The following is a 16,783-nucleotide window of genomic DNA, read 5'->3' as shown; positions in this document are numbered from 1 at the left end:
AGGAAACCACGATGACCAAACTTTTTCTTTTCTGGGCCAATTACAAATAGCAACCAGAGAAATGGAAATACTTCCTTTTGGAAGAAACCATTTTGAAATCCGGAACAAGGAAAGCTCTTTTCTCCTGCCACCTTCAAATAACTGCCTGTGGTCAGCTGGCTTCCCCCACCGCCTTCTGCTATTCCCTGATTACAAGAAGGAGAGTGGGAGGAAGAGCTGGGCTGTGAAAAAGAGGAAGAAAAATAACCCAACACCTTTTCTACTCCATCTTGCTTCCTTTACCATTGATTTTTGTGCCTTTCCACCCTTTCTCTACCAGAGGGTTTTCTTGTAGACCCCCCACCCCATCACCAATTAGGATTCTGCCAATTAAGTCCTCATGGCCAGATTCTTTTCCCAGCAGCTTCCAAGTGTGGCTTAGGCAGCTGTGCTAGTCAGGAGTCAGTACCCACCTACATCTTTGTCTTCCTGGAGACTTTGAGTGTCTGAGTAACGACAAGGATTTGGCTGGTGGATTTTCCCAGTGTCAGATATTGATTTGAGGCCATCTGTTACTGATCAGAAGTTCTGAGAGTTTCTGTTGATTGTGATTAAATACTTTCATAGGCTTTAACTGACAGAGTATATCAGCCAGACAAAAGCAGAAGAGGACTTAGTATTGGGTAGAATGCAAATGGAGGGATTTGAGGTGGAGGAGAAGACTAAAAGATAATTATCCTTTCTTCCCCTCCAAGTTCAGAATGAGTTGAGTGGTAGACTCTGAGGAGTTGGGCAGATGGGCATCCAAAAATGTTTATTGCCAGTAGAATCTGGGTAAGAGTACATGGCTTGTATCTGAGACCTTTTAGGCTTCTTAATACTTCCCCCCACTTCATTAAACATGTTCAGGCAGAGCTGTATAGTTGTAGGCATCTTTGTCACAGGCAAGCTTATTACCTCTTGGCAGAAGAAGAGATAGGAAGAAGGAGAGGGAAGGATTGAGAGAGAGAGAGAGAGAACAGCCCAGAAGCTTGTGAGCTGAGCACACTCAGTTCCTTGAATTATCCTCACCAACTGGATTCCATCCTTCCTTCTTCCCTCTACCCCAAAGGATGAGTGAAGAAGGCAGAGAGCAGCTGGCTATTGCCTCATGGGAATATTAGAGAGAGATCTAGAGGCTCCTCCCAATATTCCCCAGCATTTTGTTATGTCAACTTATTGGATTTGGCACTTAGCAAAGACTGTCTCCCTCTGGGAAGGAGAGAAGAAGTTTATCAAAGACTGTCTCCCTCTGGGAAGGAGAGAAGAAGTTTATCAGTGTAGACCACCTCCCACTAAAACTAACTGCTTCTCTCTGGGATACTTTTACCTCTACGGTCAGACATTCCTGCTTTTTTGAAAAGTTAAACACTTGTATTGGTGGCAACTCCAGAGACCAGGTCTTAAGAAAATCCTCCACTCAACTGCATCATATTCCATCATACGTAAATATCCAGGAAGCTTCCCCAGGTAGTCATCCCAGCATCACGGGTGGCAGAAAGAAGTCAGAGATAACGTAGGGCTTTAGCACTTAGGGAATGGATAAGTAAAGTATCGTGGTTATGTATGCTGGAATATGATGTAGCTGCAAGAAGGAGTGGATTATATTTACTTATATCTATATTATTAGATCTCAAGAAATAATGTGGAATAAATTAAAACAAGAAAGCTGTTTTGCACACAATAGCACCTAATTTTCAAGGACACCTATATATCTAAAGAAAAGATAGATTGGAAGGATATTTATTACGTACGCTTGACTGAGAGCCATTCGTTGGGAGCATAGATTTGAAAGTGGGATGATGAGAGGAAGTGCAAACCAAGAGGGGTTCTCATGGATGTCTAACGACCATGGACCATGGACCATCATGGATGGCCAATAGAATTCCCTTCCATTCACCCAAGGTGAGAGAGAGAGAGAGAGAGAGAGATTTGTGTTCAGTAACAGCTTTTGATTTGGTTAGCGTAGTTGACCCCCCAGTGTAGGTGATTTAAATGGTTCTAGGAAGCCCCAACACAAACTGAAAAATCTGTTAGGTTTATCAAAATTGTATCATTAGAGAGTCGATCCTTTGACAGTATGATAGATTGAATAGTGTATGGACTGTGGAGTCAAGCAGAGCAGACCTGGGTCCAACTTTTTTTGTTTTGTTTTATAGTGCATTTTCTTTTTTTAAATTTATTAATTTTAATGTGGTGACATTGATAAATCAGGGTACATATGTTCAGAGAAAACATCTCCAGATTATTTTGACATTTGATTATGTTGCATACCCCTCACCCAAAGTCCAGTTGTCTTCCATCACCTTCTACCTGATTTTCTTTGTGCTCTTCCCCTCCCTTCACCCCCTCTCTCTCCTTCCTCGCCCCCTCCCCACCCCTCCATCCCACCCCCTGTTACCATAACACTCTTGTCCATGTCTCTGAGTCTCATTTTTATGTCCCATCTATGTATGGATTCATATAGTTCTTAGTATTTTCTGATTTACTTATTTCACTCCGTATAATGTTATCAAGGTCCATCCATGTTATTGTAAATGATCTGGTGTCATCATTTCTTATGGCTGAGTAGTATTCCATTGTATATATGTACCAAAGCTTTTTAATCCACTCATCCACTGACGGACACTTGGGCTGTTTCCAGATCTTCGCTATTGTGAACAGTGCTGCCATAAACATGGGGGTGCATTTCTCGTTTTGGAACAGTGCTATCTCTGTGACCATGAGAAAGTTATTATTAAGCCTTCATTTGCTTGTCTGCCAAATAGGGATAATAATGAATAGTCTGAGTTATTTTTATTGTGTACAGTGTGCCTACTGACAGAGAGGGTACTTAACAAATACTTGTTCACGTCTTCCTATCTGTCTCCCTTTCTGTTCCCACATTCCCTTTCATCATTAGGTGTTACTAATAGAGCAGCTCTAGCACTCCTTAGAAAGGGAAATGAAAATGACTAACATATTTTGTGGGCCTACAAGTTACTACATTCTAAGCCAGAGCTGTCCAATAAAAATACTGTATAATGGGAGCAATATGTAATTTTAAATTTTCAATCAACCCATTAGAAAAGTAAAAAGAAATTAATTCTAATACTAGACTTTAACCCAATTATCAAAAATATCATTTCATCATATATCAGTGTAAAGTTTTGAGATACTTTGCATTTTTTGGTACCGAGTCTTTGAAGTCCAGTGTGTAGTTTACACTTCCAGCACATCTCAGTTCACACTGGCCACATTTCAGGTCCTCAGTACCCTCAAAAGGCTAGTGACAACTGTACGAGGCAGTGACGTCCTGAGTGGCTGGCATGTAGCAGTTCTTTTCCCCCCTGATTTAACTGGGATTCGCTGGAAAACAGAGCCTAAGGCAGGTCTTCTGAATAGTCCCAGGGTGGTGTGAGGGAGGGAGAAGGGAAGTGAGGCAGGTGCTTGCCGGGTCGGAGTGCCTGCTCAGAAATCTGTGCCTCAAGACTCCTAATGGAAAAGAGAGAGGAAAAATCTGTCTGTCATCCCATGTCTTCTAACCCTATTTGGACAAAGTGTACCCCATGAGGGCTAATTCTGTGCCCTTTTGAATTGAGGCAGCCTCTGAGGAGGCCACAAAGCACATCAGTGGGGTCTTCATTCCAGTCTGGGATGGATCCAGAGCCTCAGTAGGTCTGTCAGGTCAAGCCCCGGAGCTCTGCAGCTGCTCTGTCTCCCACCACTGGAGACGCAGTCAGAGCCACTCCGAGCCTGGCAGTCAGAGGCCAGCGCAGCTAGGGATGGCGAGCGTGATGGCACCCAGGGGTCTCCATAAGTGGCCAAGGACTTAGGAGTTAGTGGAGCTGAGAGACTTTGAGGAGCTGCATAAAATGTGTCCAATCAATTTCTTTTTTTAAAAAAGATTTTATTTATTGATTTTTAGAGAAAAGAGAGAGAGTGGGAGAAAGAAAGGCAGGGGTGGGGAGAAGGCAGGAAGCATCAACTTGTAGTAGTTGCTCCGTATGTGCCTTGACCAGGCAAGCCCAGGGTTTTGAACCAGCGACCTCAGTGTTCCAGGTCAATGCTTTATCCACAGCACCACCACAGGTCAGGCCTAGTCAATTTCCCAAACAACCTAATGAGGGAGGGAACTGAGGCATAGCGAGATCAGTAACTTGCTCAGAGTTATGCATCTAATAAGTGACAAAGCTGGCATTGTAACCAGATGGCCACTACCCAGTTTGTGTTTTAAACACAAACTCAAATAAATAAATAAATAAATAAATAAATAAATAAATAAATAAACAAACACAAACTCATATAGGTCCTGACCAGTTTGGCATAACTCAGTATAAATCAGACTCTCTGCTGAGAGCACGTTTTTATCCATGTAAACTTTAAAGACGGAGAGGGCCTAAGAGGAGAGATAGCTATTGAAGGGTTCGGAGGAACTTCTTGACCCGTTTGTAATTCTGCTCGGAAGCGGACCACTTCTGACTTGCCCAGGGATTCGTGGATCATTCCCCGTCCCAGCTAGAAGCTAAGTACTGACCCTTCCATGGGTCTCTAGCCCATCAGCAGCTCTGGTCACCTAGCTTCTCAGAGCTGCTACTGAACAGCAGGGATCCTCCTGGGATTCTTCTTGTTTATGGATAGACCAGGGGCAGAGGCGGATTGAGGCACTGGGTGCTGAAGAAAATATTGGGCCCCTTAAAAAGAAGAGAGAGATGGGAAAAATAAAAATACATGCTGACCATATTTTTAAATAAGTGAAAAATATTATGTACTATTAATGTTAAAATTGCACATATGAAGTCAAAATTGGTGTCATTAGAAAGAAGTGTAAAGTTGGGGTTTTGTGGGGCACTTCAGATGTCGGGCCCCAGGGCGCGCGCCCGGTGCACCCGCTGTTAAATCCGCCTCTGACCAGGGGCTGAGTTTGATAGTTCTTTTTAACCTCCTAGTATTCTTACTTGATTGCAATGGATTGGTGTAGTTAGTTTGGACATTTGGAGGTTGATCAAGAAGACAGACTCTCTTTTTCTTTTCTTTTTTAGAGACAGGCTCTTGAGAGGAGGTAACAAGCTTTATTTGAGTGGTGTTTGGATGGGGTTGCATGAGAAGGAAATTCCCTCACTGCTGGAGACCTTCGGAGCCACCGCCCAGAAAGGGTATCAGGCAAAGGCCCTCCAGTGGGAGGCAGAGTAATTGGAGAGGGGGTGATGTTGCTCAGCAGTGAGGAAGAGGTCTGGGTCAGAGAGCTCCGAAGGGCTCTTTTATGGCTTCAGGGCTCGTTATTTATGGCTAGCAGATGTTGAGTGCAGTTTCACAGAGCATGTAAAGTAGGTAGGCTAAAAAATGGTTAGAAATATGTTAATTTGGAGTATATTTAAAGCAATACAGTATGTGAGAATTTGAGTTGGGCTCCAGCAGGCTTTGGGCCTCCTGTGAAGAAGTAAACAACATGGGAGCCATTTTTGCTTAATACACGGGGGCTATCTCTGACCCATTTATGTAATAGTGGGACAGGAAATGTTCCATTATTACTTCTTACATTGCTATAATGGACGGGGTATTAAGATCTGAATGAAATCCTTAGAGCAGCATGAGTCTGAAACTCCTGATAGTATGAGATGCTTTTCCCAGCCGACCAACACCTACTCTTGCCTTTTCCTCTGGCACTTCTGTTGGAATCAGAATGTCAGGCAGCAACAGCACGTGAGAGATCAGCTCTCTAACTCGACTACTTTGCAGATGAGAATGCCATAACCCAGGCAGGCAGAAAATCTTCCCTGAGCTCAGACAGCTCATTGTGGAAGGAACCTAGACCCCCACTCAGGTTTTGTAATTTTGCCCCATTTTATTTGTACACTACCCCTGCCTTATCACACCAGTCAGCCCCTGTACTTAAACTTGTTGAGTATGTCTCTCTCTCTCTCTCTCTAGTTTAGGAATGTTGTAGCTCATTTTCATCGAAGGAAGTTTCAGAATGAACTTCTCTCTCTCTCTTCTCCACCAAAAAGGTACTTTCATGCTGTACAGGCAGGCACCCTGACCATGTAACAATGTCCTGCAAATGACCGCATAGGAGAAGCCCTGTGCCATAATAAATTTCCCCTTAATCATATCTACACAAAATTATTAGTCCCTAGAGCTCTATGAAATCTTATCTTTGCCAAATAGTTTCTCATCTCAATGCACTTTCTTGCATGAACTAATAAAAACATCTTAGTAAATACCAAATGTAACTAATAGAAATTAAAAATGTTATAAAGGCCTGTGAAGAATGTTCTAGCACTGATTAATAGATTTGCTGATTCAGCCTTGAAACACATTACCTATGCATGGCTGATAAGGGGTAGGAAGGCTCCCTGTTGGCATTTTTGGTGGTTATTTGTGGTTTTATTGTATTGTTGCCTTTGTAGGATTATGGATGGATTGGTCATACAAACGATGAGCATTTATTCTTTCTGTTTTTAATTTTTAAAAAATTTAGAACATCTGTAAGCCAACTTCAGACAAGAATGTGGACTCAGAGGGTGAAGTAATCAAAGTCCAGTTTCACAATTTACATTGTGGTTAAATTTTAGAACTGTGAAACCCCCTTCTTTAGCTCTTCTCTCCTCACTAACCCTCCCCTAAAAAAGGGGTAAAAAGGAGAGGTATTAGACTATTGACTAAAGTGCTGCTTAAAAAGGATGCTGTAGAAACTGGACTGTAGGATACTTTGGCTATGTGGAAAATTCTTGGTTAGCTGGACAGTTTGATGCTCAAGACTTTTCACAATCATTATTGGTTCAGAGAAGTTAAAAAAATGTTATCTGGCCCTCTCTATCTCTCACCCTATACAGAGCCATTGGCATTTTGCCTAAGAGTTCCTTGTTTTCTCTTTGTGTAACACTTCATGTATATGTCAAAATATGATTACAGGGTTTTAATCCTTCCCATGATACCTTTGGCACTGAGGATGGAAACTAATCTCTTCCACTCCCTGTCAGAATTCTTTAAAATAACCAAGAATTCAGAAATTAGAGTGCTTTGGATTGGGGACAGAAGATATCATTTTGTTGAAGAGCATCAGCCTATTCTAAATAATGAGAGTTGCAAACTTGTAATAAAGAATGTGGCAAATCAAATTTTTATTTCCCCAAAACCTTAAGGCCTCCCGGAGAAAGAGGAAGGTATAGTTCTTCATACAGGGATCAAAGGGGTATGGTAGTGAGTCTCTTGAGTGTGTGTGAGGGTGTAAGTCAGGGGTCCCCAAACTTTTTACACAGGGGGCCAGATCACTGTCCCTCAGACCGTTGGAGGGCCGGACTATAAAAAAAAACTATGAACAAATTCCTATGCACACTGTACCTATCTTATTTTAAAGTAAAAAACCAAAATGGGAACAAATACAATATTTAAAATAAAGAACAAGTAAATTTAAATCAACAAACTGACCAGTATTTCAATGGGAACTATGCTCCTCTCACCACCAATGAAAGAGGTGCCCCTTCCGGAAGTGCAGGGGGGGGCCCAGATAAATGGCCCCAGGGGGCCGCATGCGGCCCTTGGCTGTAGTTTGGGGACCCCTGGTGTAAGTGGTGGAGAGAATGGGTCTGTGCTGATGGGTTTTCTCCCCAGTGCAAAGCCCAGCAGATCCTGAGAGTAGGAAAGTAGTGGGAGGAAGATAAGGAGAATGGGAAGCCCTGTGGGAAATATATTACATATGATGACAAGAACTTCTTATGGAGTAGATTTTCTTCTGTTAGTTGGGGCTCCCTGAGCTAGTTAGTGAAGTTTTCTCCATTGAGGCTCTTCCTTGCTATTGGCAGAAATATAACTTACCTGAAATAGACCCAAATGTATATGCAAACTTAATATGGATAAAGATTATTGTCAAGTGGGGAAAAGAGAGGACTAAGGCAACTGGGACAACTGGTTTACTATTCGTTTTGGTTTTTTTTTTAAAGCCAGTTTATTTAGCTTATGATCTTATGCCTCACAGTAAAATACATTTGATATAGCTCAAATAATTAAATGTTTAAAATGTTGAACTGGAAAATATATAAGCAAATATTTTATTTCATCTTTGGATATGGAAAGGCTTTTTAAGTTTAAAAACATTGAAAGGAAAAGATTGATAAATCTGACCGATATCAGAACTGCTGTCAATGAAGTTAAAGGCCAGAAAAAATACTGGGAGATTTTGTAACAGATGTTATTATAGGTTAATAGCCTTACTTTGTTTTTAAAATCTCATGCAAATTGATGAGAAGCACCAAACCCTTTGGCCCCACACTCCCAAGTTCTCTGCTCCCTCTCAGAGTCACACTTCATAATGATTTGTCTGCACACTTTATCCCTACTTCCTCACTTCCTCAATGCTCTCAGCCTGGCATCCACCCCAACAGTGCACTGAGTCACCACTGCCTTCCATGTGGCCAAACATGGAGGTCTTTCCCCCCTCACATTATTCTTCTTTTCCGTGCGTTGAATGCTTCCTCCTCCACACTCTCTGGCCTTTGAGATGATGCATTCTGTGTCTCCAGATGGTCCTTACTCCTTTTCCTTTTCTCAGGTAGGTACCTTTTCCTCGACCAGTCCCCTAAAATACTCAAGTTCTCTGGATCTCAGTCCTGAGTCATCTCTCTGGGTGATCTTATCCATCCCATGGATTTAGATGTTTTAGTTACAAGGCATTTATAGTCTTGTATTTCCCACATTTATATTCACAGCACAAGCCTAACCTCTGAGTCCTATGTACTCTCCCTACTTAACATCTCTATTTGCATGTTTCCCAGGCCCCTCAAATTTGAAATAGCAAAAGTTGAATCTTTTTTTTTTTCTGAAGCTGGAAACGGGGAGAGACAGTCAGACAGACTCCCGCATGCGCCCAACCAGGATCCACCCGGCACGCCCACCAGGGGCGATGCTCTGCCCACCAGGGGGCGATGCTCTGCCCCTCTGGGGCATCGCTCTTTTGCGACCAGAGCCACTCTAGCCCCCAGCGCCAGGGCCATCTTTGCTCCAATGGAGCCTTGGCTGCGGGAGGGGAAGAGAGAGACAGAGAGGAAGGAGGGGGGGGGGTGGAGAAGCAAATGGGCGCTTCTCCTGTGTGCCCTGGCCGGGAATCGAACCCGGGTCCCCCGCACGCCAGGCCGACGCTCTACTGCTGAGCCAACCGGCCAGGGCCAAAAGTTGAATCTTGTTTCCCCCTATTTCCACCTGTCTTGACAACAAGTGAAAACTTATTTCCCCTTCAGACATTCTACATTTTAATAAATGAATGACACCATCACTCACTGCTCTAATTTGAAACATGGTAGCCATATTATTCCTTTTTTTCTTTTTTATATTTTTTTCAGATTCTCAGGTATTTTCTATTTTTCTTTAGTTTTTTTCAGCAATCAATCTTTCCTTTCTATGTTATGGCAAGGATATATTTGAAAAAATCTAAATGGGCAACAAGAGGGAATTTGTGGGAATGTATTAACTTTCTAACAATAAGGGTTTAGATGGGAGAAAAATAATATATAGACTTAGATCATGTAATGAGTTGAAAAACTACCCTGTGCTGTAACAAAATTACCAAGTTTAGAAAAACCAGTGACTAGCAGTAAACATGTTCAGCAAAATTACCATTTAATCATATGTCATGTTGACTAGTTTGCTTTTGACCACATTGCACTTAGCCATAAACCTACACATACATGAAGAGCCCTTAAAATGTCTAGACTTTAGATCCAAAATTTCACTGTGAAGCAAAAATAAATAAAATGTGGTCAAAGATTTATGTGCAAAAATATTCATCAAAAATTAGTAACCATAGGCCCTGGCTGGTTGGCTCAGTGGTAGAGCTTCGGCAAGGCATGTGGAAGTCCTGGTTTTGATTCCTGGCAAAGGCACACAGGAGAAGCGCCCATCTGCTTCTCCACCCTTCCCCTCTCCTTCCTCTCTGTCTCTCTCTTCCCCTCCCGCAGCTAAGGCTCCACTGGAGCAAAGTTGGCCCAGGTGCGGAGGACAGCTCCATGGCCTCCACCTCAGGTGCTAGAATGACTCCGGATGCAATGGAGCAACACCCCAGATGGGCAGAGCATTGCCCCCTGACATGGTGGACATGCCGGGTGGTTCCTGGTCGGGTGCATGCAGAAGTCTGTCTCTCTGCCTCTTTGCTTCTCACTTCAGAAAAAAAAAAAAAGTTAGTAACCATGCAAAAGAAAAAAATAATGAACTGTAATGTTCAACATTAGGGGTGATCCAGTGATTCAACATGTAAGTAAGCGGCCAAGAATAAGTAGAAACACTATTTATTTTTCTTATTGGATATTGAGGATTCACACTTGTTAGTATAATTACTTAGAATAATTTGCTTAAGGAGCATATAGTAAGATTGAGAATTTGAGTACATTTCCTGAAAAATCACTAAATCTTAATGGATCTTTGAAGTAGATCCCAAAAAGAAATGTAAAAGCATTTATTATAGCTCTGACATGTGACAAATTGCTGCCACATTTTAGGGAAGGCCAGCATGGTGGCAAAATTAGCACCATTCGGGGTAAATGGGTGGCAGTTAATTGTGAAAGGAGCAGTGGAAAAATGAAAGATTTTTTCTTTGCCTTACTCACACATTGCCAACGTAGCATGCTTTGGGAGGACAGTGGTGAGCCACATGCCTTCCATGTGGAAGTGATTTCACCTCCTAATCAACATCACATTTACAGATAAAAACAGAGGAAGGAAGCCAGCTTGACAAGGGTATCATTCCAAAGGCCAGGGCAAGTGGGAAGTCTTTGAAGGATGTAAGATGAAGGTAGTTGGGGTTCGGAAGGAAGTGGTTTTGTAGACCCTTCTTGGTCTTGGTTGTTTTGAGGTCATTATTGGAGGGGTGTCTTTGGCTCATTAAAGGTTTAATTCTGACATATTTATAGAGGAAGAGAGGCAAGCCTTGTTTGGATTTGGTAGCACTCTTACTGGTTAGCCAAAATTTACCCTTAACCTCTTATGAAGAGTTACTTTACTTACGTGCTAGAGGCTTTGCCTGCCACATCATTTCTCAGCCTTTTGGCTTGGGATCAAGTATAGAAGCTTTGCCTACTAGATATTTGAACTGTAAGATTTTAAGCCATTAGGCTTTTGAAATACAGACTAAAGCCTTTAAAGATAAGTTTTCTAAATACTTTAAACAGAGAACTATGAATTGAGAAGAAAGACAAAAGAGGAGTAGCTTTGGATTTTAGTACCTGTGCCAGCACTATTCATCAGGACCAAAAAGAGAAGAGGAAAATTTCACTGATGGAACTGAAGGGCATTAGTTCTGTCCATGCTGAACCATCTCTAGAGGAATGTTTTATTTTGGGTTATAATGGACCAATTTATTTTGATCCTGTGGAAATAGATACATAGCTAAGTTTTTACCAAAAAAAAAGGAATTTCTTTAATTAAATTCTCATTCTATTTTGAGGGTGTATTAATAGTTTTGTACTATACATAAAAATAAACAAATCATAACACAGAAAAGTATGTGCCTACTGGCAATATTTATTTATGGTTGCAAATTAGCAGTGTGCGATAGAAAAATTAAATCCAGGTTTGTTTAAGTGTATTTGAGGCTAGTATTATCATCCATGAGTTAAATGAATATAATTTATAATTGCTATTTTAAGTTACTAATGAGGATAAAAATTTTTTTTAAATCTACCTGTTTTTCAAAATCTGTATTAATGTATGTATCTATACACACACATACATGCAGACATACACATATACACACACACCTACACACACTCATGGGAACAGCTTCCAAGTTGAGTTTTATCCCATTGTGGATTAATTGAAATAGAACAATATACTTTTAGGTTTGGGGTATTTGATTATTCAAGATGTGTGTTATATTGAAACCTTCAATGATCTGATTTTTAATAAAAAATGATGTTAGAATCAGAATTCTATTTTAGGATATAGATGTGAAAAATACCTTCAGAATGAATTTAAAATTTCCCTTTAGATCTTTTCTTGCTATATGACAATAGGGTATATTTGTGGCTTTATAATGTCATAATGTTTCTGTTTGGTTTCTTTTAAAATTATATAAATGAATACATAAGTATACAATTCTCTGTGTGTTTTGTGTACAAACATGTGCATCTATGTACTTGCAGTCTTTGAGAGATAAATTACTATTTTTGGACAATACAAATTAATTTGAGAAGGTAGAGGCAGGCAGGAAGGAAAAAGAGCTAGCCCAGAGGGTAAGAATAGAATGAACTGATAAGGGGCTCCTCACTCACACCCCATGGCCTGAGTTGCCCTTCCTTACCCCAGCCACATCTCACTCTTCTACAGCTCTAGTTTGAGAAATCAGAAGGGAATGAAAACACGATGGGAAACATTAATTTTCTGATTCAGAATCTCAGGATCAGAGCTGGACTTGAACATCAGTAAGTCATAACATGAGATTTTCAGATGAGTGAACTAAGCCTGGAAGAAGAAAAGCATCTTGCTAGTCAGCAAAAAAAGCAATTCTAGCATCAAAGACTCCGGGTTTCTAGTTCAAGATTATTTTTATGACTAGATTCTGGGAGAATATTAGTAAAATTTAAACTAAGAACCTCTTTGTGATTAATCTCTTTGCTGTAGACAAGGGTGCTGCATCTGCCACTGAGGCAGGGGTTAGGAAAGACTTTTAAACCAAACGGGGTTTCTTTTTCTGGAAGACAGCAAAATATTGCCCAGATAGAGGAGTCATCTGGTATTATGTGACATTTATCCTTGATCTTTTTAATGGTAATTTTGAAAGTCTTCATTTAGACAAAACCAGATTCTTTCCATATGGTGCCTTACACACCTAATGATCCTGGAGAGTCAGCCCCTGCGTCCTGCTGGTGCTGTCCTTGGGTTATATATGTTTCAAGTTCTTCAGATTGATTGTGAATCTTTGGCCTCAGGCTGCAGTTGATGTCACAGGTCTTTCTGGTTTCATTTATGTGTGCACAAGGGAATTTGCTTTTCCTGTCTTTGAAGCTATATCGATGCAGCTTGACCTTCTAAACCATGCAAAACCACCTACCAGACTATTTAAAGCCCAAAGCTTCAGTATGTGAAAATTCACAGGAAAGGGAACAATCTTCTGATGGCATTGCTTAAAATTCTCTATTCCAGAATTTAATATCCAGATGTATACTTTGACCATATCAATTCACCCCTCCTGAAGAAGAGGCATTTTGCTACATGTAGGTAGAGATAGTGATGAATATCCTACATATACAATAAATTATTATTATACAAGAGATTTTTCAATTAGGAAACATCATTTCAAACTTTCTTACTAAACACCTACTGTGTGGCAGGCCGAATGGGTTGGCCCTGGATAAAAAAGGCTGAAATGGACATGTTTTTGTGGTGTTTACACAATTATTCTCTAAGAAAATGATGCCTTTTATCAAGGAGAAAAAGATTTTCTGGACTCTGGATTTTCTCTTTTGGTCTATGCATTCATGTTTTTAATAAATCTAAACTTTTATTATACTACGACATATCTACAAAAACATATGCAAGTCAAGTATATGTCTCAGAGCATTTTCATCAGGTGAGTCCAGTCACTTGTCAGAAGCCAGGTCAAGAAACAACATAGTTATTGAATAAATTGAGCAAGACAAAAATTACACGTATACGATTCCATTTTTATAAAGTTCAATAAAGCGCAATCAATGGTTGCTGGGGGAGTAGAGAGTAAGGAAGCACAAGGTGGAGGGATTACTAAGGAGCATGAGAAAATTTGAGAGTGATGGAGATACTTATTACCTTGATTTATATTTTCACAGATATATATGTCAAAATATGTCAAATGTTATACTTTGAAATAGTTTATTGTCTAGCAATGATACCTTTTAAAAGTTGTAATTTTTTTAATTGGCAAAGTTAATTTTGGGAGTGATTTCTCAGAAGGGACATGTGTAAGCCTTCTGGTATGATCGTTTTTTTATAGCTTGATATGGGTATATAGGCAAAAAACAAAACAGCAAAAAAAATCAGGCTGTATATTTCAGATTTTTGCATTTCACTGTATTTAAGTTGCAACTTCATAAAAAAATAAATTTTATGAAAAAGAAAAAAAAAAGAAACAGAACATTGTCAGGCCCTAGAAGCCCACTTTAAAACCCCATGCGTTTACTAACCTTCCCAAGCTAACCACTTTTCTGACTTTTGACACCATCGATTAGTTTTGCCTTGTAATGAACTTTATAGAAGTGGAATCATATGGTATATGATCTTCTATGTCTGCCTTCGTGTGCTCGGCACCATGCTTGTGAGATTCATCTGACTTGTTGCATGTGGTTGGGTTCATTCATTCTCCTTGCTGTGTGGTATTCCATTGTATAAGTATATTATAATCTACTTATCCAATTTTATCGTCAAAGACATTTTCGACTATTTCCAGTTTTTGGCTAATACTGAAAATATTACTATCAAGATTCATGTACATGGCTTTAGGTGAGCATTTCTATTGGGAACACACTTTTGAGTTAGAATTCTGGGTCACAGATTATGCACATATTTACCTGTACTACATACTGCCAAACAGTTTTCTAAAATGTTTATACCAAGTTATAGTCCTACCAGTGGCATATGAAAGTTCCATTTACTCCTTGCCAAATTTAGCATTGTGGGCTTTTCCATTTTTGTGTGTATTTTAAGTTTAAAAAATGAGGAAGGAAGCATTTGGGCTTTGTGATAAACAATGAGGCATGCCAAACTTATGGCAACAGTGAGAATCCCTTGGATTTTGGTCTGTGCCAGTGATTCAGAATGGTATCATATTGAATTACAAACTAAGTCTACGTAACTGTTGACAGAATCAAAGCCACTGTGTACAATGGAAAATCTTGTAAAAGTTTGCCTTTCTTACATTTGAAGTCATGGCTTTTTAAAGTCAACAATGATAGACCACCTTGTTTTTGCAAGAGAGCCAAGTTAGAACAAACAAAAATACTTAAGAGTCACTTATTTTTTTTTCTTTCAAAATACATAGGGCTTTCTTGAGACCTGGAAAAGAAGCATACATTTGGATTAGAGATAACCTACCATATCAAGTGGAAGACTGAAAGTGAGAAATTTGGAGCAACTATTGGCCAGTAAACCATTAACAGTAGACCATATAAGAAATAGCTCTCATCCTGAAATAGCTTGTCAACCATATTATAAAGCTAGAGAGGCTAACTTTTAGGCCAAGATCTCCACCCCAACTTTAACAACACTTCCAAAGGAGGAATTGTGCATATAATGGGTTCAGGCCTGGGCCATCCAGAAGGACCCAGGTGAAGTAAAGAAGAACCTTATTCTTGGAAAGATGCTGATCATTTCCCCTTTCTTTTCAGTCCAAGGTTTACACTCGCACTCCAACCTTATATTTGGACTTCAAACTGGACCAAGGAGCAAAGCATTCCCAATCTATTCCTAAAGGTATGATGGGTTTTTGGGTTTAGTGATCATTTCAGAAAAAAACAGAAAAACAAAACAAACAACAACAACAAAACAAGAGACCACTTTCTCTGCAATGTGATTGACTGTGAACCTCAGCACAAAGTTCTGTGAATTTAGTCAGGACCATCTAGGCCACCCCTTCGTTTTACAGATATGAACACTAAGGCTCAACAATTAGCTAGGTGTCAAAACCATGTGAAGGTTTGCTGGACAAGGCAGGGCTTTCACACAGGTCTACTGACTGCTGAGCCAGTGTTGACTTGCAGTGTTCCCGGAGGCAAAATCCGACCTTGTTCTTTCTGAACAGGTTCATCCTTGATGGAGATACACGCTTCTCTTGATAAAGGTATTGCTATGGAAGACTTACCTTTAGGTTGACATTTAAATACAAAGAATAATTAGAAAACCCCCAAGCATTTGAGCCCAATTTTATTTTTAAAAATTGTATATCTGAGGTCATTAGGCATCAACCTCAGATCCATTATTTTCTTCTTTGGTTTTTTTCATTCTTCTTATTTTTAAGTACAGAAAAAAAATTAATTCACTTAATCATATGCCTATATTTATGCATAGTTCTTATTACAGTAAGTGTGGTAGCATATAAGCTCCAACTTTTTTCTGTTACTTTTGAGTTCGTGTCCCTGTATCCCCTTTTCCTACTTTATCAGTCCGTAGCAGTACCTTCTCTATAGAATCCCAGACCTCGGAGGAATCCCAAATGTACCCTTGAATTAGATCTTGCTGTATTTTTCTCCACACCTACTTTTCTACACTGACATATATGTGCATATGCATATACACATATATGGGGTTGTTTTGTCATTGTTTTACTAAAATTGGATCATAGATATATTTTTGCATCTTGCTTTTTTGATCAAACTGTACCTCATCCTTTCCAATGTACAAATGTGACTCTTTCTCTTTTTTTCATCAACTGAAGTTGTTGGGATGACACTGGTTCACAAAACCCATACAGGTTTCAAGTGTACATCTCAATAAAATATCATCTGCACACTGCTTCGTACATCCTCACTCCAAGCAGAGCCTCTTTCTGGTATTCTATGCCATGGGTGAACTGCAATGCATTTAGGTATTTTCTGTCAACACACACTCCCTTTGATCCTAGCTTTTGGCTACTGCATACTGGTCTGCAGTGCACAACTCTGTGTACACATGTCTTTCCATATGGGGACTTATTTTGATGTGACAGTTTTCCAGGGATGGTCATGAGGTATGTCCGTGTGAATTTTAAAAGGTGTTGTCAGACTGCAGTCCCAAAGGCAGTCACGCTTTCCACCAGCCGTATCTGAGAGTGCCAGACTCTCCATGACCC

General features: G+C 40.1%; 1 protein-coding gene across 2 annotated transcripts in view; it reads left to right on the top strand.

The window, feature by feature from the left end:
- PIR (pirin) overlaps window positions 1-16,783 on the top strand; it is a 98,114-nt gene that overhangs the window by 45,087 nt on the left and 36,244 nt on the right. For both annotated transcript variants that reach the window (XM_066356997.1, XM_066356998.1), the window contains exon 6: window positions 15,345-15,429. In XM_066356997.1, coding sequence (XP_066213094.1) covers window positions 15,345-15,429 — 85 coding nt within the window. The remainder of the gene's footprint in view (window positions 1-15,344; window positions 15,430-16,783) is intronic.

Source organism: Saccopteryx leptura, chromosome X (genome assembly GCF_036850995.1).
Source record: "Saccopteryx leptura isolate mSacLep1 chromosome X, mSacLep1_pri_phased_curated, whole genome shotgun sequence".
Taxonomy (NCBI): domain Eukaryota; kingdom Metazoa; phylum Chordata; class Mammalia; order Chiroptera; family Emballonuridae; genus Saccopteryx; species Saccopteryx leptura.
This window is presented reverse-complemented; position numbering and strand designations above follow the sequence as displayed.